This window comes from Oncorhynchus mykiss, chromosome 15 (assembly GCF_057628025.1).
Source record: "Oncorhynchus mykiss isolate SJ-2025 chromosome 15, ASM5762802v1, whole genome shotgun sequence".
NCBI lineage: Eukaryota > Metazoa > Chordata > Actinopteri > Salmoniformes > Salmonidae > Oncorhynchus > Oncorhynchus mykiss.
Genome location: NC_143036.1, coordinates 6467123 through 6489219, shown reverse-complemented (window position 1 = coordinate 6489219; position 22097 = coordinate 6467123). Strand labels below are relative to the sequence as shown.

Below are 22097 nucleotides of genomic sequence, written 5' to 3'. Positions count from 1 at the left end.
GAAAAACTGAACATTTGCTATCTGAGAGTCTCCTCATTGAAAACATCTGAAGTTCTTCAAAGGTAAATGATTTTATTTGAATGCTTTTCTGTTTTTTTGTGTAAATGTTGCCAGCTGAATGCTAATGCTAAATGCTACGTTAGCCATCAATACTGTTACACAAATGCTTGTTTTGCAATGGTTGAGAAGCATATTTTGAAAATCTGAGATGACAGTGTTGTTAACAAAAGGCTAAGCTTGAGAGCTAGCATATTTATTTCATTTCATTTGCGATTTTCATGAATAGTTAACGTTGCGTTATGGTAATGAGCTTGAGTCTGTATTCACGATCCCGGATCCGGGATGGGGAGATCAGAAAGGTTAACCCACTGTTCCAAGGCCGTCAATGAAAAAAAAACTTTGTTCTTAACTGACTTGCCTAGTTAAATAAAGGTAAAAAAAATATATAAAAAGAAATAGATGAGTGAATACAGATAGTTGGAGCATAAACAAAAACACAATGTCAGATGGGGGTAAACCCCAGCCATCTATCCAGAGATACTACAGTAACATCCAGGGTAAACCCCAGCCATCTATCCAGAGATACTACAGTAACATCCAGGGTAAACCCCAGCCATCTATCCAGAGATACTACAGTAACATCCAGGGTAAACCCCAGCCATCTATCCAGAGATACTACAGTAACATCCCGGGTAAACCCCAGCCATCTACCCAGAGATACTACAGTAACATCCAGGGTAAACCCCAGCCATCTATCCAGAGATACTACAGTAACATCCAGGGTAAACCCCAGCCATCTATCCAGAGATACTACAGTAACATCCAGGGTAAACCCCAGCCATCTATCCAGAGATACTACAGTAACATCCAGGGTAAACCCCAGCCATCTATCCAGAGATACTACAGTAACATCCAGGGTAAACCCCAGCCATCTATCCAGAGATACTACAGTAACATCCCGGGTAAACTCCAGCCATCTACCCAGAGATACTACAGTAACATCCAGGGTAAACCCCAGCCATCTATCCAGAGATACTACAGTAACATCCCGGGTAAACTCCAGCCATCTACCCAGAGATACTACAGTAACATCCAGGGTAAACCCCAGCCATCTACCCAGAGATACTACAGTAACATCCAGGGTAAACCCCAGCCATCTACCCAGAGATACTACAGTAACATCCAGGGTAAACCCCAGCCATCTACCCAGAGATACTACAGTAACATCCAGGGTAAACCCCAGCCATCTACCCAGAGATACTACAGTAACATCCAGGGTAAACCCCAGCCATCTACCCAGAGATACTACAGTAACATCCAGGGTAAACCCCAGCCATCTACCCAGAGATACTACAGTAACATCCAGGGTAAACCCCAGCCATCTACCCAGAGATACTACAGTAACATCCAGGGTAAACCCCAGCCATCTACCCAGAGATACTACAGTAACATCCAGGGTAAACCCCAGCCATCTACCCAGAGATACTACAGTAACATCCAGGGTAAACCCCAGCCATCTATCCAGAGATACTACAGTAACATCCAGGTTAAACCCCAGCCATCTACCCAGAGATACTACAGTAACATCCAGGGTAAACCCCAGCCATCTACCCAGAGATACTACAGTAACATCCAGGGTAAACCCCAGCCATCTACCCAGAGATACTACAGTAACATCCAGGGTAAACCCCAGCCATCTACCCAGAGATACTACAGTAACATCCAGGGTAAACCCCAGCCATCTATCCAGAGATACTACAGTAACATCCAGGGTAAACCCCAGCCATCTATCCAGAGATACTACAGTAACATCCAGGGTAAACCCCAGCCATCTACCCAGAGATACTACAGTAACATCCAGGGTAAACCCCAGCCATCTACCCAGAGATACTACAGTAACATCCAGGGTAAACCCCAGCCATCTATCCAGAGATACTACAGTAACATCCAGGGTAAAACCCAGCCATCTACCCAGAGATACTACAGTAACATCCAGGGTAAACCCAGCCATCTATCCAGAGATACTACAGTAACATCCAGGGTAAACCCAGCCATCTACCCAGAGAGACTGTTATACTACAGTAACATCCAGGGTAATCCCCAGCCATCTACCCAGAGAGACTGTTATGCACCTATAGTGTTGAAAACGAGATGGTTCATCAAAAGATTTCATCCTGTAAAATGTCAAATAAATAAATATTAGAATGAGCTATGTCAGGAAAACAGTATACACAGTAAAAACACAGTAAAAACCCCATAGCAAAATGGATAGAATTTAAGGAAATTTGCTTCCGAAGCAGAGTCCAGAATATAAATAATAAATACTAAATGGAAAGTTTATTAGGTACACCCATCTAGTACCAGGTCAGACCCCCCATTGCCTCCAGAACAGCCTGAATTATTTGGGGCATAGAAATGTACCTCTATTGTATCTCAAATGCTCAATAGGTATCAAAAGCGAAGACAAAAATTCCCACACCAATTCACCACTGCCACCAGCCTGTACCATTGACACCAGGCAGGATATGGGACCATGGACTCATGATGTTTATCCCAAATCCTGACTATGCCGTCAGCATGACGCACCAGGAACCGGAATTTGTCGGACCAGGCAATGTTTTTCCACTCCTCAATTGTCCAGTGTTGGTGATCGCGTTCCAACTGGAGCAGCTTCTTCTTGTTTTTAGCTGATAGGAGTGGAATCCGGTGTGGGCGTCTGCTGCAATAGCCAATCAGTGACCAGGACCAACGAGTTGTGCGTTCCACTGTTGTACTGCGCCATTATTTGCATGTTTGTGGCCGGCCTGTTATAGCTTGCACGTTTTTTCTGCTGTGTCCGCGGGGGCCTGTGTTGTTTCCCTCGAAGTGGAAGAAGATGTTCAGCTTGTCCGGAAGCGAGGCGTCTGTGTCCACAACGTGGCTGGTTTTCCCTTTATAATCTGTTGTCTGGAGTCCCTGCCACATATGTCTTGTGTCTGAGCCATTGAATTGAGACTCTTGTCTCTGTACTGACGTTTTACCACATTGATTGTCTTACGGAGGTCCTAGGTTCTACTGCTTGTACACATTCACATCCCCAGGCAGCTTGCCTCGGTTAAATGTGGTGGTTTGCGTGTTCAGGTTTGCGCGAATGCTGCAATCTATTCACAGTTTCTGGTTTGGATAAGTTCTAATCATCACAGTAGGAACAACATCCTCTGTCCACTTCCTGTTGAACCCAGTCACAACAACATCCTCTGTCCACTTCCTGTTGAACCCAGTCACTACAACAATCTCTGTCCACTTCCTGATGAACCCAGTCACAACAACATCCTCTGTCCACTTCCTGATGAACCCAGTCACAACAACATCCTCTGTCCACTTCCTGATGAGCCCAGTCACAACAACATCCTCTGTCCACTTCCTGATGAACCCAGTCACAACAACATCCTCTGTCCACTTCCCGATGAACCCAGTCACTACAACATCCTCTGTCCACTGTCATGACGTTGCCCTCTTTGGGTACAGCGAGCACCCCAGCCCCCCGCTCTCTGCTTCTACAACCAGACTGCTTTGGTCAGAGTGAGGTTGTAAATTCCTAGGGAAGACCCTGCCTCATGGTCACACAGTATAGAGAGAGAGTGAAGTTTCATAGAGAACAAAGGAATTTCTTCCACCTCACAGAACTTGAGGTCCGAACAACGTTTACGTTCCGGAGAAGGTATAAAAGATCGGTGAAGAATCCAGCTACGAACTGGTCCGTTTGTTACAACTTGGGGAAGCTCATGGGAGACGGTGAGGCCACATTACCATAACGCTGTTTATATAATAGCCTCAGATATGAGGTTTACATCTAATTGTTGTATAAGATGAATGAGTGAGGATGATACTGTTTGTACAATTGTGTAATGTGATTTTGGACTGTTTAATGAAGGGAACTCCAATTCTCTTTTGAGTTGAACTAAATCAGAGGACCGCCCATGAGCCAAGTTAGGGTCAGGCATCCTGGGACAGCCCCTTTTCTGCAACTTCTGAATAAAACCCCAATTTTGAGAAATTCTCAGTAGACCATGTTTCTCTCAATCACGGGAGGACAAAGGTTGCAGACCATTGCTGAATCTTTTAACCATACCACGTTGTTAAACTCTTAGACTATCTATACCGACAGAATAAGAACAAGTCTTTGATATTAATTACTAGTCTGCAGCTAGGAATTCGGTATCATTGAACGTGAAGAACGACAACCGCTGAAACGTCCATTCTATAACAACATGAATGAATGTCACTCTGAACTATCCACTATAACCACGACAGAGTGAGAGAGACAGACAATTCTACAAAAGAAACAAACTTTTCAACAGCGATCAAGACGACACACTGAGTGTAAATATATATATGGATTGCAATTGTTCCCGAATGAGTGCGCATCCAAGTGTAAAGGATTAGCATTTCAATTGTTATAATTATTAACTCTGTAGTGACTTCTTAGTCGACCCCCACTTCCCCTTTTGTCTAACAAGCCGCCATGCCGATTTAGCCCACTAGGGGCACATTCTATCATTTCATGTAACCACATTTACTTTGTTGTTTTGTTTGTTTATGCATTTCTGTGAATTACTTAGTAGTAGTTAGTAAAAAATAAATGATTTAAGACAATTGATATATGGATGACTCATAGTGAAGACTGGGTTCGTGCAGATAACCAACAATTTACGACGTTTGGAATGAGACTAACGTGAGGTAAAATAAATAATTCAATAATCAGAAGACTATTGATCAGATATGAAAATATCTGAAAGGTTATATTGGGAAATTTCAACCTGAATTTTAACCTGAATTGTAATCTGAATATTTTCCTTGGTGCCCCGACTTCCTAGTTAATTACGGTTACATGATTAATCAGTTTAATCGCGTAATACTAATTACAGAGAATCTTTGATAACAACAAAGTCTTCAATTTAATGATAGTAAAGACACGACACCACTTCCTGATGAACCCAGTCACAACAACATCCTCTGTCCACTTCCTGATGAACCCAGTCACAACAACATCCTCTGTCCACTTCCTGATGAACCCAGTCACAACAACATCCTCTGTCCACTTCCTGATGAACCCAGTCACAACAACATCCTCTGTTCACTTCCTGATGAACCCAGTCACAACAACATCCTCTGTCCACTTCCTGATGAACCCAGTCACAACAACATCCTCTGTCCACTTCCTGATGAACCAAGTCACAACAACATCCTCTGTCCACTTCCTGATGAACCCAGTCACAACAACATCCTCTGTCCACTTCCTGATGAACCCAGTCACAACAACATCCTCTGTCCACTTCCTGATGAACCCAGTCACAACAACATCCTCTGTCCACTTCCCGATGAACCCAGTCACAACAACATCCTCTGTCCACTTCCTGATGAACCCAGTCACAACAACATCCTCTGTCCACTTCCTGATGAACCCAGTCACAACAACATCCTCTGTCCACTTCCTGATGAACCCAGTCACAACAACATCCTCTGTCCACTTCCTGATGAACCCAGTCACAACAACATCCTCTGTCCACTTCCCGATGAACCCAGTCACAACAACATCCTCTGTCCACTTCCTGATGAACCCAGTCATCGACCTAGTCCGCATGATCAAAAACAATCCATAAGCTTAGATACTGATTGGTCAGACCAACTTTGAACAGTCCTTACCACGGGTGATTCCTGCTTAAGTTTTTGCCTATAGGTGGGGAGAAGCAGGATGGAGGCGCGGTCAGATTTCATATATTGTCCTCTTTAACGTGAACTCAGGAACTAGTTCTCTTTGTATTCACACTACCCTGGCCTTTGAATGAGGACTCAACTCTTCTGACAGTTAACTTCATCTATTTTTTTATTTATTTAACCTTTATTTGAAAGTCAATATATATAAAAAAAAAAAAAAAAACATTTTTAAAAAAAGAGTTCTTAACAGGGCGTGGTTTTTTTTACCCTCGCAGGCAAGTCAGTTAAGAATAAATTCTCATTTACAATGATGGCCTAATGAACAGTCTGCCTTGTTCAGGGGCAGAACAACAGATTTTTACCTTGTCAGCTCGGGGGATTCAATCTAGCAACCTTTCGGCCCAAACCCAAACCCCAAACCTTTTTTTTTTTACAAAGTGCAGGGCAAGCCATTCCATCAGAACGCGTTATCGGACAGCTAGACATACCTACTTTGGAAGCTAATAGATTGCATTTAGCTAAAAGACGAGACAATTGTAAAATCAGAAGATATTAACATGTCAATTTTATTGCTAATAGAATAAATAGCAGATTATATAATGCTGTAAATGAAAATTGTACACCCAATGTAGGCTTCTGCCCCTTCAAGGACCTATAATTGATCTTGTACCCAAAGTTGTGATTCACACCAAATAGAGCATGTTGTTGCCTTCTCATAATGTTCAAACCCCACAATTGAATAAACAGCTCCCTCTTAGCCTATAGATCACATATTGCAAACAAATAATCTGAACTAAAAACTCCACACATATTTTGGAATTTCTGTGCTCATCAAAACAGCACACGCCCCCCCCCCCCCCCCTCTAGTGTGAGGGGTTATGACAGTAGTCTAGTGTGAGGGGTTATATCAGTAGTCTAGTGTGAGGGGTTATAACAGTAGTCTAGTGTGAGGGGTTGTGTCAGTAGTCTAGTGTGAGGGGTTGTGTCAGTAGTCTAGTGTGAGGGGTTGTGTCAGTAGTCTAGTGTGAGGGGTTGTGTCAGTAGTCTAGTGTGAGGGGTTATGGCAGTAGTCTAGTGTGAGGGGTTATAACAGTAGTCTAGTGTGAGGGGTTATAACAGTAGTCTAGTGTGAGGGGTTATGCCAGTAGTCTAGTGTGAGGGGTTATGTCTAGTGTGAGGGGTTATGACAGTAGTCTAGTGTGAGGGGTTATATCAGTAGTCTAGTGTGAGGGGTTATTACAGTAGTCTAGTGTGAGGGGTTATAACAGTAGTCTAGTGTGAGGGGTTATAACAGTAGTCTAGTGTGAGGGGTTATAACAGTAGTCTAGTGTGAGGGGTTATGTCAGTAGTCTAGTGTGAGGGGTTATTACAGTAGTCTAGTGTGAGGGGTTATATCAGTAGTCTAGTGTGAGGGGTTATATCAGTAGTCTAGTGTGAGGGGTTATAACAGTAGTCTAGTGTGAGGGGTTATATCAGTAGTCTAGTGTGAGGGGTTATAACAGTAGTCTAGTGTGAGGGGTTATGTCAGTAGTCTAGTGTGAGGGGTTATAACAGTAGTCTAGTGTGAGGGGTTATGTCTAGTGTGAGGGGTTATAACAGTAGTCTAGTGTGAGGGGTTATAACAGTAGTCTAGTGTGAGGGGTTATTACAGTAGTCTAGTGTGAGGGGTTATATCAGTAGTCTAGTGTGAGGGGTTATGTCTAGTGTGAAGGGTTATATCAGTAGTCTAGTGTGAGGGGTTATGACAGTAGTCTAGTGTGAGGGGTTATATCAGTAGTCTAGTGTGAGGGGTTATAACAGTAGTCTAGTGTGAGGGGTTATGACAGTAGTCTAGTGTGAGGGGATATAACAGTAGTCTAGTGTGAGGGGATATAACAGTAGTCTAGTGTGAGGGGATATAACAGTAGTCTAGTGTGAGGGGATATAACAGTAGTCTAGTGTGAGGGGTTATAACAGTAGTCTAGTGTGAGGGGTTATAACAGTAGTCTAGTGTGAAAACACCCTTAAACAACAGATTATAGTGTGAAAACACCCTTAAACAACAGATTATATAAAGAACAAACCGACAAAAGAGTGAGTACAACCAATCCCCTCTAATGGTCAACGGTTTGAATAATTGACATGGTTGAAGTGCCAGTGTAATTCCAATAGTGTGGGAATAAATCAAGTGGCACGTACAGCAGTAACTTTAAACGTATAGCAACAGGCTGAAGTGCTCACGAGACAAACTGCTGCTGATTGGTTAAATATTTATACTGGTTCATTAGGTTTAAAAGCAACAACATTACACGCCACCTCTTCACTAGAACGACGAGAAAAAAAGACAGAATGAGAAAAGAGAAATTAAACAACCACAACAATATTGACATCATGCAACGAATGTTGTTGATGACCAGTAATGAAATGCTGACCGGTGCATGGCATGAATGTTGTTCACCAGTAATGAAATGCTGACCGGTGCATGGCATGAATGTTGTTCACCAGTAATGAAATGCTGACGGTGCATGGCATGAATGTTGTTCACCAGTAATGAAATGCTGACGGTGCATGACATGAATGTTGTTCACCAGTAATGAAATGCTGACGGTGCATGGCATGAATGTTGTTCACCAGTAATGAAATGCTGACGGTGCATGGTATGAATGTTGTTCACCCGTAATGAAATGCTGACCGGTGCATGGCATGAATGTTGTTCACCAGTAATGAAATGCTGACGGTGCATGGTATGAATGTTGTTCACCAGTAATGAAATGCTGACGGTGCATGGCATGAATGTTGTTCACCAGTAATGAAATGCTGACCGGTGCATGGCATGAATGTTGTTCACCCGTAATGAAATGCTGACGGTGCATGGCATGAATGTTGTTCACCCGTAATGAAATGCTGACGGTGCATGGCATGAATGTTGTTCACCCGTAATGAAATGCTGACGGTGCATGGCATGAATGTTGTTCACCCGTAATGAAATGCTGACGGTGCATGGCATGAATGTTGTTCACCAGTAATGAAATGCTGACGGTGCATGGCATGAATGTTGTTCACCAGTAATGAAATGCTGACCGGTGCATGGCATGAATGTTGTTCACCCATAATGAAATGCTGACGGTGCATGGCATGAATGTTGTTCACCAGTAATGAAATGCTGACGGTGCATGACATGAATGTTGTTCACCAGTAATGAAATGCTGACGGTGCATGGCATGAATGTTGTTCACCAGTAATGAAATGCTGACGGTGCATGGCATGAATGTTGTTCACCAGTAATGAAATTCTGACGGTGCATGGCATGAATGTTGTTCACCAGTAATGAAATGCTGACGGTGCATGGCATGAATGTTGTTCACCCGTAATGAAATGCTGACGGTGCATGGCATGAATGTTGTTCACCAGTAATGAAATGCTGACGGTGCATGGCATGAATGTTGTTCACCCATAATGAAATGCTGACGGTGCATGGCATGAATGTTGTTCACCAGTAATGAAATGCTGACGGTGCATGGCATGAATGTTGTTCACCCGTAATGAAATGCTGACGGTGCATGGCATGAATGTTGTTCACCCGTAATGAAATGCTGACGGTGCATGGCATGAATGTTGTTCACCAGTAATGAAATGCTGACGGTGCATGGCATGAATGTTGTTCACCAGTAATGAAATGCTGACGGTGCATGGCATGAATGTTGTTCACCAGTAATGAAATGCTGACCGGTGCATGGCATGAATGTTGTTCACCAGTAATGAAATGCTGACGGTGCATGGCATGAATGTTGTTCACCCGTAATGAAATGCTGACGGTGCATGGCATGAATGTTGTTCACCCGTAATGAAATGCTGACGGTGCATGGCATGAATGTTGTTCACCCGTAATGAAATGCTGACCGGTGCATGGCATGAATGTTGTTCACCAGTAATGAAATTCTGATGGTGCATGGCATGAATGTTGTTCACCAGTAATGAAATGCTGACGGTGCATGGCATGAATGTTGTTCACCCGTAATGAAATGCTGACCGGTGCATGGCATGAATGTTGTTCACCAGTAATGAAATGCTGATGGTGCATGGCATGAATGTTGTTCACCAGTAATGAAATGCTGATGGTGCATGGCATTTACCCCGACAACATCCACTTACTGTTTGTCTGAGTACACTGGTACAAGGACAACTCTGTGTTCTAAAGGACAGCTCTGTGTTCTAAATGACAGCCCTGTGTTCTAAAGGACAGCCCTGTGTTCTAAAGGACAGCCCTGTGTTCTAAAGGACAGCTCTGCGTTCTAAAGGACAGCTCTGCATTCTAAAGGACAGCTCTGCATTCTAAAGGACAGCTCTGCGTTCTAAAGGGCAGCTCTGCGTTCTAAAGGACAGCTCTGTGTTCTAAAGGAAGCTCTGTGTTCTAAAGGAAGCTCTGTGTTCTAAAGGACAGCTCTGCGTTCTAAAGGACAGCTCTGCGTTCTAAAGGACAGCTCTGCGTTCTAAAGGACAGCTCAGTGTTCTAAACACAGCCTGTGTTCTAATGGACAGCTCTGTGTTCTAAAGGACATCTCTGTGTTCTAAAGGACAGCTCTGTGTTCTAAAGGACATCTCTGTGTTCTAAAGGACAGCTCTGTGTTCTAAAGGACAGCTCTGTGTTCTAAAGGACAGCTCTGTGTTCTAAAGGACAGCTCTGTGTTCTGAAGGACAGCTCTGTGTTCTAAAGGACAACTCTGTGTTCTAAAGGACAGCTCTGTGTTCTAAAGGACAGCTCTGTGTTCTAAAGGACAGCTCTGTGTTCTAAAGGACAGCTCTGTGTTCTAAAGGACAGCTCTGTGTTCTAAAGGACAGCTCTGTGTTCTAAAGGACAGCTCTGTGTTCTAAAGGACAGCTCTGTGTTCTAAAGGACAGCTCTGTGTTCTGAAGGACAGCTCTGTGTTCTGAAGGACAGCTCTGTGTTCTAAAGGACAGCTCTGTGTTCTAAAGGACAGCTCAGTGTTCTAAACATAGCCTGTGTTCTAAAGGACAGCTCTGCGTTCTAAAGGACAGCTCTGTGTTCTAAAGGACAGCTCTGTGGGGACTTCAAGTCCATCAGAGGGTTATTTTATTTAGCAGATTGTAAAGGTCTGGCCCGAGAGTCTCTTATCTCCCTGCTAAACACACAAACAAACAACTGCGAAAATAAAGGAAACACCAACATCGTGTGTTAATCGGCTACCAGAACAGCTTCAATGCGCCTTGGCATAGATTCTATTGGAGGGATGTGACACCATTCTTCGACGAGACATTCTATAATTTAGAGTTTTGTTGATTGTGGTGGAAAACCCAGTCTCAGGCTTCGCTACAGAATCTCCCATAAGTGGTATATTGTGAAATCTCAGCAAGTTGAGCAGTCTTCACCACTGAAGCTCCTGCCAAACGTGCCCCGACAATTACACCTCTTTCAAAGTCCCTGAGATCTCTTCTTCTAGCCATGGTAGCCTTAATAATGGGCAACTGGGCATTTTTATACATGACCTTACGCATGGTGGGATGTTAATTCCACACCTGTGTGAAAGTACAGTTGAAGTCGGAAGTTTACATACACTTGGGTTGGTTAGTCATTAAAACTAGTTTTCGAACCACTCTACACATTTCTTGTTAGCAAACTATAGTTTTGGCAAGTCGGTTAGGACATCTACTTTGTGCATGACAAGTCAATTTTCCATTAAATCAAATCAAATCTTATTTGTCACATACACATGGTTAGCAGATGTTAATGCGAGTGTAGCGAAATGCTTGTGCTTCTAGTTCCGACAATGCAGTAATAACAAGTAATCTAACTAACAATTCCAAAACTACTGTCTTGTACACAGTGTGAGGGGATAAAGAATATGTACATAAGGATATATGAATGAGTGATGGTACAGAGCAGCATAGGCAAGATACAGTAGATGGTATCGAGTACAGTATATACATATGAGATGAGTATGTAAACAAAGTGGCATAGTTAAAGTGGCTAGTGATACATGTATTGTTTACAGACAGTTTATTTCACTTTTAATTCACTGTATCATTCTTCCAGTGGGTGAGAAGTTTACATACACTAAGTTGACTGTGCCTTTAAACAGCTTGGAAAATTCCAGAAAATTATGTCATGGCTTTAGAAGCTTCTTCAGAAGCTAACTGACATCATGTGAGTCAATTGGAGGTGTACCTTTGGATGTATTTCAAACTCAGTGTACCTTCAAACTCAATGCCTCTTTGCTTGACATGATGGGAAAATCAAAATAAATCAGCCAAGACCTCAGAAAGAAAATTGTAGACCTCCACAAGTCTGGTTCATCCTTGGGAGCAATTTCCAAACACCTGAAGGTACCACGTTCATCTGTACAAACAATAGTACGCAAGTATAAACACCATGGGACAACGCAGCCGTCATACCGCTCAGGAAGGAGACGCGTTCTGTCTCCTAGAGATGAACATACTTTGGTGTGAAAAGTGCAGATCAATCCCAGAACAGCAGCAAAGGACCTTGTGAAGATGCTGGAGGAAACAGGTACAAAAGTATCTATATCCACAGTAAAACGAGTCCTATATCGACATAACCTGAAAGGCCGCTCAGCAAGGAAGATGCCCCTGCTCCAAAATCCCCATAAAAAAACAGACTACTGTTTCTAACTGCACATGGGGACAAAGATTGTACTTTTTGGAGAAATGTCCTCTGGTCTGATGAAACAAAAATAGAACTGTTTGGCCATAATGACCATCGTTATGGATGGAGGAAAAAGGGGGAGGCTTGCAAGCCGAAGAACACCATCCCAACCGTGAAGCACGGGGGTGGCAACATCATGTTGTGGGTGTGATTTGCAGTAGGAGGGACTGGTGCACTTCACAAAATAGATGGCATCATGAGTGAGGAAAATTATGGGGATATATTGAAGCAACTTCTCAAGACATCAGTCAGGAAGTTAAAGCTTGGTCGCAAATGGGTCTTCCAAATGGACAATGACCCCAAGCATACTTTCAAAGTTGTGGGAAAATGGCTTAAGGACAACAGAGTTAATGTATTGGAGTGGCCATCACAAAGCCCTGACCTCAATCCTATAGAAAATATGTGGGCAGAACTGAAAAAACGTGTGCGAGCAAGGAGGCCTACAAACCTGACTCAGTTACACCAACTCTGTCAGGAGGAATGGGCCAAAATTAATCAAATTTATTGTGGGAAGCTTGTGGAAGTCTACCCGAAACATTTGACCCAAGTTAAACAATTTAAAGGCAATGCTACCAAATACTAATTGAGGGTATGTAAACTTCTGACCCACTGGGAATGTGATGAAATAAATAAAAGGTGAAATAAATAATTCTCTCTACTATTATTCTGACATTTCACATTCTTAAAATAAAGTGATCCTAACTGACCTTAGACAGGGAATTTTTACTAGGATTAAATATATTTGGCTAAGGTGTAGGTAAACCTCTGACTTCAACTGTACATGCTTTCAATATACATCGTGTCCCTTACTTACTCAAGTGTTTCCTTTATTTTGGCAGCTACCTGAACATACACGCGCGTACTAATCTGTCTGGTCTTAAAAACTAAGTGCACACTACTAATTACGATATAGCATTATCTAACGTATCAGCCCAGGTCAAGCCCCATAACTAGCTAGCAGTATTACATCATACAGCTCTCATTAGACTAAATTATTCACTAGATGAGTCGTACGGAGAAGGGGCCCAACGAAGTGTTTGCACCCGATACGCAGACACTGGGGTGAAGTAAAGAAATACAAAGCTTTTATCCCATTCGGGGACCCGATACGACGGTTAACTGCTACAGAACCCCTACGGGCTTCTTTCTGTGTGTGTTTCAGAGTGCTTCGTGAGTTGGACTGTAGCGCCACTGATTTACAACCAGCTAATAAGACCAAGGTTTATCACCAGTATGAAATAACACAGCGGTCTGCTCGGGGGGTCACGGGGGTGACCTGACCCCTAACACAGTGGTCTGCTCAGGGGTCATGGAGATGACCTGACCCCTCATTAGACCCCTAACACAGTGGTCTGCTCAGGGGTCATGGAGATGACCTGACCCCTCATTAGACCCCTAACACAATGGTCTGCTCGGAGGTCATGGAGATGACCTGACCCCTCATTAGACCCCTTACACAATGGTCTGCTCGGGGGTCATGGAGATGACCTGACCCCTCATTAGACCCATAACACAATGGTCTGCTCAGGGGTCATGGAGATGACTGACCCCTAACACAGTGGTCTGCTCAGGGGTCACGGAGATGACCTGACCCCTCATTAGACCCCTAACACAGGGTCTGCTCAGAGGTCATGGACATGACCTGACCCCTCATTAGACCCCTAACACAGTGGTCTGCTCGGGGGTCATGGAGATGACCTGACCCCTAACACAGTGGTCTGCTCGGGGGTCATGGAGATGACCTGACCCCTAACACAGTGGTCTGCTCAGGGGTCACGGAGATGACCTGACCCCTCATTAGACCCCTAACACAGGGTCTGCTCAGGGGTCATGGACATGACCTGACCCCTCATTAGACCCCTAACACAGTGGTCTGCTCGGGGGTCATGGAGATGACCTGACCCCTAACACAGTGGTCTGCTCAGGGGTCATGGAGATGACCTGACCCCTAACACAATGGTCTGCTCGGAGGTCATGGACATGACCTGACCCCTCATTAGACCCATAACACAATGGTCTGCTCAGGGGTCATGGAGATGACCTGACCCCTAACACAGTGGTCTGCTCAGGGGTCACGGAGATGACCTGACCCCTCATTAGACCCCTAACACAGGGTCTGCTCAGGGGTCATGGACATGACCTGACCCCTCATTAGACCCCTAACACAGTGGTCTGCTCGGGGGTCATGGAGATGACCTGACCCCTAACACAGTGGTCTGCTCGAGGGTCATGGAGATGAACTGACCCCTAACACAGTGGTCTGCTCGGAGGTCATGGAGATGACCTGACCCCTCATTAGACCCCTTACACAATGGTCTGCTCGGGGGTCATGGAGATGACCTGACCCCTCATTAGACCCATAACACAATGGTCTGCTCAGGGGTCATGGAGATTACCTGACCCCTAACACAGTGGTCTGCTCAGGGGTCACGGAGATGACCTGACCCCTCATTAGACCCCTAACACAGGGTCTGCTCAGGGGTCATGGACATGACCTGACCCCTCATTAGACCCCTAACACAGTGGTCTGCTCGGGGGTCATGGAGATGACCTGACCCCTAACACAGTGGTCTGCTCGGGGGTCATGGAGATGACCTGACCCCTAACACAATGGTCTGCTCGGAGGTCATGGACATGACCTGACCCCTCATTAGACCCATAACACAATGGTCTGCTCAGGGGTCATGGAGATGACCTGACCCCTAACACAGTGGTCTGCTCAGGGGTCACGGAGATGACCTGACCCCTCATTAGACCCCTAACACCGGGTCTGCTCAGGGGTCATGGACATGACCTGACCCCTCATTAGACCCCTAACACAGTGGTCTGCTCGGGGGTCATGGAGATGACCTGACCCCTAACACAGTGGTCTGCTCGGGGGTCATGGAGATGACCTGACCCCTAACACAGTGGTCTGCTCGGGGGTCATGGAGATGACCTGACCCCTAACACAGTGGTCTGCTCGGAGGTCATGGAGATGACCTGACCCCTCATTAGACCCCTTACACAATGGTCTGCTCGGGGGTCATGGAGATGACCTGACCCCTCATTAGACCCATAACACAATGGTCTGCTCAGGGGTCATGGAGATTACCTGACCCCTAACACAGTGGTCTGCTCAGGGGTCACGGAGATGACCTGACCCCTCATTAGACCCCTAACACAGGGTCTGCTCAGGGGTCATGGACATGACCTGACCCCTCATTAGACCCCTAACACAGTGGTCTGCTCGGGGGTCATGGAGATGACCTGACCCCTAACACAGTGGTCTGCTCGGGGGTCATGGAGATGACCTGACCCCTAACACAATGGTCTGCTCGGAGGTCATGGAGATGACCTGACCCCTCATTAGACCCATAACACAATGGTCTGCTCAGGGGTCATGGAGATGACCTGACCCCTAACACAGTGGTCTGCTCAGGGGTCACGGAGATGACCTGACCCCTCATTAGACCCCTAACACAGGGTCTGCTCAGGGGTCATGGACATGACCTGACCCCTCATTAGACCCCTAACACAGTGGTCTGCTCGGGGGTCATGGAGATGACCTGACCCCTAACACAGTGGTCTGCTCGGGGGTCATGGAGATGAACTGACCCCTAACACAGTGGTCTGCTCGGAGGTCATGGAGATGACCTGACCCCTCATTAGACCCCTTACACAATGGTCTGCTCGGGGGTCATGGAGATGACCTGACCCCTCATTAGACCCATAACACAATGGTCTGCTCAGGGGTCATGGAGATTACCTGACCCCTAACACAGTGGTCTGCTCAGGGGTCACGGAGATGACCTGACCCCTCATTAGACCCCTAACACAGGGTCTGCTCAGGGGTCATGGACATGACCTGACCCCTCATTAGACCCCTAACACAGTGGTCTGCTCGGGGGTCATGGAGATGACCTGACCCCTAACACAGTGGTCTGCTCGGGGGTCATGGAGATGACCTGACCCCTAACACAATGGTCTGCTCGGAGGTCATGGACATGACCTGACCCCTCATTAGACCCATAACACAATGGTCTGCTCAGGGGTCATGGAGATGACCTGACCCCTAACACAGTGGTCTGCTCAGGGGTCACGGAGATGACCTGACCCCTCATTAGACCCCTAACACCGGGTCTGCTCAGGGGTCATGGACATGACCTGACCCCTCATTAGACCCCTAACACAGTGGTCTGCTCGGGGGTCATGGAGATGACCTGACCCCTAACACAGTGGTCTGCTCGGGGGTCATGGAGATGACCTGACCCCTAACACAGTGGTCTGCTCGGGGGTCATGGAGATGACCTGACCCCTAACACAGTGGTCTGCTCGGAGGTCATGGAGATGACCTGACCCCTCATTAGACCCCTTACACAATGGTCTGCTCGGGGGTCATGGAGATGACCTGACCCCTCATTAGACCCATAACACAATGGTCTGCTCAGGGGTCATGGAGATTACCTGACCCCTAACACAGTGGTCTGCTCAGGGGTCACGGAGATGACCTGACCCCTCATTAGACCCCTAACACAGGGTCTGCTCAGGGGTCATGGACATGACCTGACCCCTCATTAGACCCCTAACACAGTGGTCTGCTCGGGGGTCATGGAGATGACCTGACCCCTAACACAGTGGTCTGCTCGGGGGTCATGGAGATGACCTGACCCCTAACACAATGGTCTGCTCGGAGGTCATGGAGATGACCTGACCCCTCATTAGACCCATAACACAATGGTCTGCTCAGGGGTCATGGAGATGACCTGACCCCTAACACAGTGGTCTGCTCAGGGGTCACGGAGATGACCTGACCCCTCATTAGACCCCTAACACAGGGTCTGCTCAGGGGTCATGGACATGACCTGACCCCTCATTAGACCCCTAACACAGTGGTCTGCTCGGGGGTCATGGAGATGACCTGACCCCTAACACAGTGGTCTGCTCGGGGGTCATGGAGATGACCTGACCCCTAACACAGTGGTCTGCTCGGGGGTCATGGAGATGACCTGACCCCTAACACAGTGGTCTGCTCGGGGGTCATGGAGATGACCTGACCCCTAACACAGTGGTCTGCTCAGGGGTCACGGAGATGACCTGACCCCTCATTAGACCCCTAACACAGTGGTCTGCTCGGGGGTCATGGAGATGACCTGACCCCTAACACAGTGGTCTGCTCGGGGGTCATGGAGATGACTTGACCCCTAACACAATGGTCTGCTCGGAGGTCATGGAGATGACCTGACCCCTCATTAGACCCATAACACAATGGTCTGCTCAGGGGTCATGGAGATGACCTGACCCCTAACACAGTGGTCTGCTCAGGGGTCACGGAGATGACCTGACCCCTCATTAGACCCCTAACACAGGGTCTGCTCAGGGGTCATGGACATGACCTGACCCCTCATTAGACCCCTAACACAGTGGTCTGCTCGGGGGTCATGGAGATGACCTGACCCCTAACACAGTGGTCTGCTCGGGGGTCATGGAGATGACCTGACCCCTAACACAGTGGTCTGCTCGGGGGTCATGGAGATGACCTGACCCCTAACACAGTGGTCTGCTCAGGGGTCACGGAGATGACCTGACCCCTCATTAGACCCCTAACACAGGGTCTGCTCAGGGGTCATGGACATGACCTGACCCCTCATTAGACCCCTAACACAGTGGTCTGCTCGGGGGTCATGGAGATGACCTGACCCCTAACACAGTGGTCTGCTCAGGGGTCACGGAGATGACCTGACCCCTCATTAGACCCCTAACACAGTGGTCTGCTCGGGGGTCATGGAGATGACCTGACCCCTAACACAGTGGTCTGCTCGGGGGTCATGGAGATGACCTGACCCCTAACACAGTGGTCTGCTCGTGGGTCATGGAGATGACCTGACCCCTAACACAGTGGTCTGCTCGGGGGTCATGGAGATGACCTGACCCCTAACACAGTGGTCTGCTCGGGGGTCATGGAGATGACCTGCACCCTCATTAGACACATTATACTGTCTATATGAGAATATATATACAGATATCACTACTGTAGAGTCCTATAGGAGATACAAACCATATGTTCAGTACTAGTCAAAAGTTTGGACACAGTTTCTCATTCAAGGTTTTTCTTCTTTTTACTATGTTCTACATTGTAGAATAACAGTGAAGACATCAGAACTATGAAATAACACATATGGAATCATGTAGTAACCAAAACAGTGATAAACAAAATCAAAGTATATTTTCTATTTTAGATTCTTCAAAGTAGCCACCCTTTGCCTTGATGACCAGCTTTGAACATCTAGTATTCGGTCAGACCCCTGTTTCGCCTCCAGAACGGCCTGAATTATTCGGGACATTCAACAAGTTTGTCGGAAAAACGTTCCACAGGGATGTTGGTCCACGCTGACGGAAAGGCCATCCCACAGTTTCTGCTGATTGGACGCCGGATACATCATGCTGCTAACAGCCCGTTCCCTATCATCTCATTATGCTCTATTGGGTTGAAGTCTGGGGACTGACCAGGACACTCAGGTAAACTGAACTCGCTGTCATGTTCCAGGTGATGTTTTTCCTTTTTCCTCAATTGTCCAGTGTTGGTGATCGCGTTCCGACTGGAGCCGCTTCTTCTTGTTTTTAGCTGATAGGATTGGAACCTCCGGGGTGGTCGTCTGCTGCAATAGCCAATCCGTGACCAGGACCGACGAGTTGTGCGTTCCCCGAGACGTCGTTCTGCACACCACTGTTATTTATCTGTCTGTGACCCCTCTGTTTGCTTGCACGATTCTTGCCATTCTCCTTCGACCTTCGACCTTAAGACACTGTCGTGTGTGAAAAGCCGAGGAGGCTGTTTCTGAGATAATGGAACCAGCACGCGCCTGGCACCGACGATCGTACCGCAAGTCTCTTAGGTCACTTGTTTACTCCATACTAACGTTCAATGGAACAGTAACTGAATGTCTCGATGCCTGTCTGCCTGCTTTATATAACAAGTCACGTGACCCACTGTCTGTAGGAGCGATCCATTTTCGCGAACAGAGGGTGGTGTACCTAATAAACTGTCTGGTAAGTGTACGTCTATGTAATTGACCCGTTCCTCGTCCCAGGTTCAGACTTCATACAAACACTATGTAAGCGTAAGTATGCCTATGTTTCTCATATAGACAATGTATGTATTATGTCTAGTGTGTAACGTACAGCGTCTATTTTATATACCGCAGTACCTTGTGTTTAATACTATTTTTCCCCTGAGGACATTAAAGTTCATCCTGTCCTTTCTGTCTGTTTTATGTACCTTACCTGTTCCTGTCCCATTGAGGTCCTTCCAGGCGAGGTGAGGCTCACCTGTCCCTATGTACGCTTATAACTGTCTATGAATGACTTTGTCTGTGTATCTTACCTGTTCCTGTCCCATTGAGGTCATCCCAGGTGAGGTGAGGCTCACCTGTCCCTATGTACGCTTATGAACGGTTATAACTGTCTATGAATGACTTTGTCTGTGTATCTTACCTGTTCCTGTCCCATTGAGGTCATTCCAGGCGAGGTGATCATCTGTCCGGCCATCTGACCCACAGGGGCCATGCCGCTGGCGTTGGTAGCCATGGAGACGTTGAGGTTCATTCCGTTGCCGTTATACATGGCCGCGCCCCCGTTGGTCTGCTGCTGCTGGGTGAACTGGGGCGGAGACTGCTGAGTACTGAACATACTGGAGGAAGGAGAGAGAGAGAGATAACGAGAGAGAGAGATAACAAGAGAGAGAAAGACCAAGAGAGAGAGAGAAAGACCGAGAGAGAGAGAGAGAGAGAGAGAGATAACGAGAGAGAGAGATAACGAGAGAGAGAGACCAAGAGAGAGAAAATGAGAGAAAATGAGAGAGAGAAAATGAGAGAGAGATAACGAGAGAGAGAAAATGAGAGAGAAAATGAGAGAAAATGAGAGAAAATTAGCGAGAGAGAGAGAGATAACGAGAGAGAAAATGAGAGGTAGAGAGAGAGAGATAACGAGAGAGAAAATGAGAGGTAGAGAGAGAGAGATAACGAGAGAGAGAAAATGAGAGATAGAGAGAGAGAGAGAGAGAGGAGACAACGACCAAGAGAGAGAGAGCTAATATTTGTAGACAGATTGTTAACAGACAACTGAATATCTGATAAGAAACATTGTAATAAAGAATGAGCTCTCTATGAGCCCTCTATGAGCCCTCTATGAGCTCTCTATGAGCCCTCTATGAGCCCTCTATGAGCCCTCTATGAGCCCTCTATGAGCCCTCTATGAGCCCTCTATGAGCCCTCTATGAGCTCTCTCTTTGACCTCTGATTATTGGGACAGTTTTACTGTACAGGTTTTCACAGCCCAACCCTGTGTCCCCCCCTCTTTCTCACTCACCTGTTTCCTCCCATGTTCCCCTGGGGCGGCCAACCGTTTAGGTCAGGCGACGCCTGGAAATTGGCGTTGCCCTGCTGCTGCATCATGGGGGATTGGGCGTGGGCCATCCTGGGGGACAACAGGGGACTCTGGGGCGTGGCCTGACCCCCAAACCCTCCGTCAGGCTGCTGGGACATACCTGGCAGGGTTAGAGGTCAGGGGTCAGTACTGAGGGGGGGGGGGGGGGGGGGTTAAAGGTCAAACAGGTCTGGTCTAGGATGCTCCTGGGTGATGTTTCCCTAGGTACAGATCTAGGATCAGCTTTCTGTTCCCCAATCCTAACCTTTACACAGTGTTTCCCAAACTCAGTCTCGGGGACCGCAAGGCGTGCACACTATTCCGCCCCCCCCCCCCCCCCTAACACTACACAACTGATTCAAATAATCAAAGCTTAATGATGAGTTGATTATTTTAAAATCCGCTGTGTAGATCTGTGGGGGGGGGGGGGGACACGAAACTTGTACCCATTGGGAAAAATACTAAACTGACCCAAGGTCAGCGTCTAGGGGCGTCTTCACCTTGGCCTGCACCATCTAAAAACATCGCTCTAACACTGATGTAGCCATACATTTTATAATAATAATAATAATAATAATAATAATAATAATAATAATTTAAAAATACATTTAAATGTAGGACTCTCTTTTTCAGTGAAAGACAATTGCAAAGTGCTACATATGTTGTAACTGAAAACATCTTTCCAGACTGATTATATTAATGTGTGTGTCGGTCCCTGACCGATTTAAACGGAACAGAAATGAGTTCATTCCCTCCCAGTACTCTAAAGGTTAAAGGACAGTCAGCGACACAGGTACACCTGATGGAAACAGCCACAAACACACAGTATATACTCTCTCAGAACAGGAAAACAAACCACTGACTGAAAACAAAAAGGATTCAGTCATATTCAGTTACCTCTCTGACTGAAAACAAAAATTATTCAGTCATATTCAGTTACCTCTCTGACTGAAAACAAAAAGGATTCAGTCATATTTAGTTACCTCTCTGACTGAAAACAAAAAGGATTCAGTCATATTTAGTTACCTCTCTGCCAGAATACAAACATGTCCTCTCAATAGTTGACTTACTAAGAGTCCACGCACGCGCACACACACACACTCTAAAGGTTCAGAGGTCATCTGTTAGTGTTCAGGGAGTGTACAGGCATTCCAACGGTAGGGAGGACTACATGCATGTTAGTGGTCTTGTCCAAAATTCTACCCTAATCCTTACATAGTGCACTCCCCTTTGACCAGAGGGCTCTGTAGGGAATAGGGTGCCATTTTGGGACACACACACACACACACACATATTTAGTGTGAGCAGCCGAGGATAGAGGGAGTGGAGGAATGCA

General features: G+C 46.3%; 1 protein-coding gene across 4 annotated transcripts in view; it reads right to left on the bottom strand.

Moving 5' to 3' along the window:
* The window catches only part of LOC110489533 (nuclear receptor coactivator 2), a 188496-nt gene that overhangs the window by 5415 nt on the left and 160984 nt on the right, over window positions 1-22097 (bottom strand). For all 4 annotated transcript variants that reach the window (XM_090199235.1, XM_090199237.1, XM_090199236.1 and 1 more), the window contains exons 21-22: window positions 20705-20882; window positions 19832-20027 (exon numbers count right to left, since the gene is read on the bottom strand). In XM_090199235.1, coding sequence (XP_090055361.1) covers window positions 19832-20027; window positions 20705-20882 — 374 coding nt within the window. The remainder of the gene's footprint in view (window positions 1-19831; window positions 20028-20704; window positions 20883-22097) is intronic.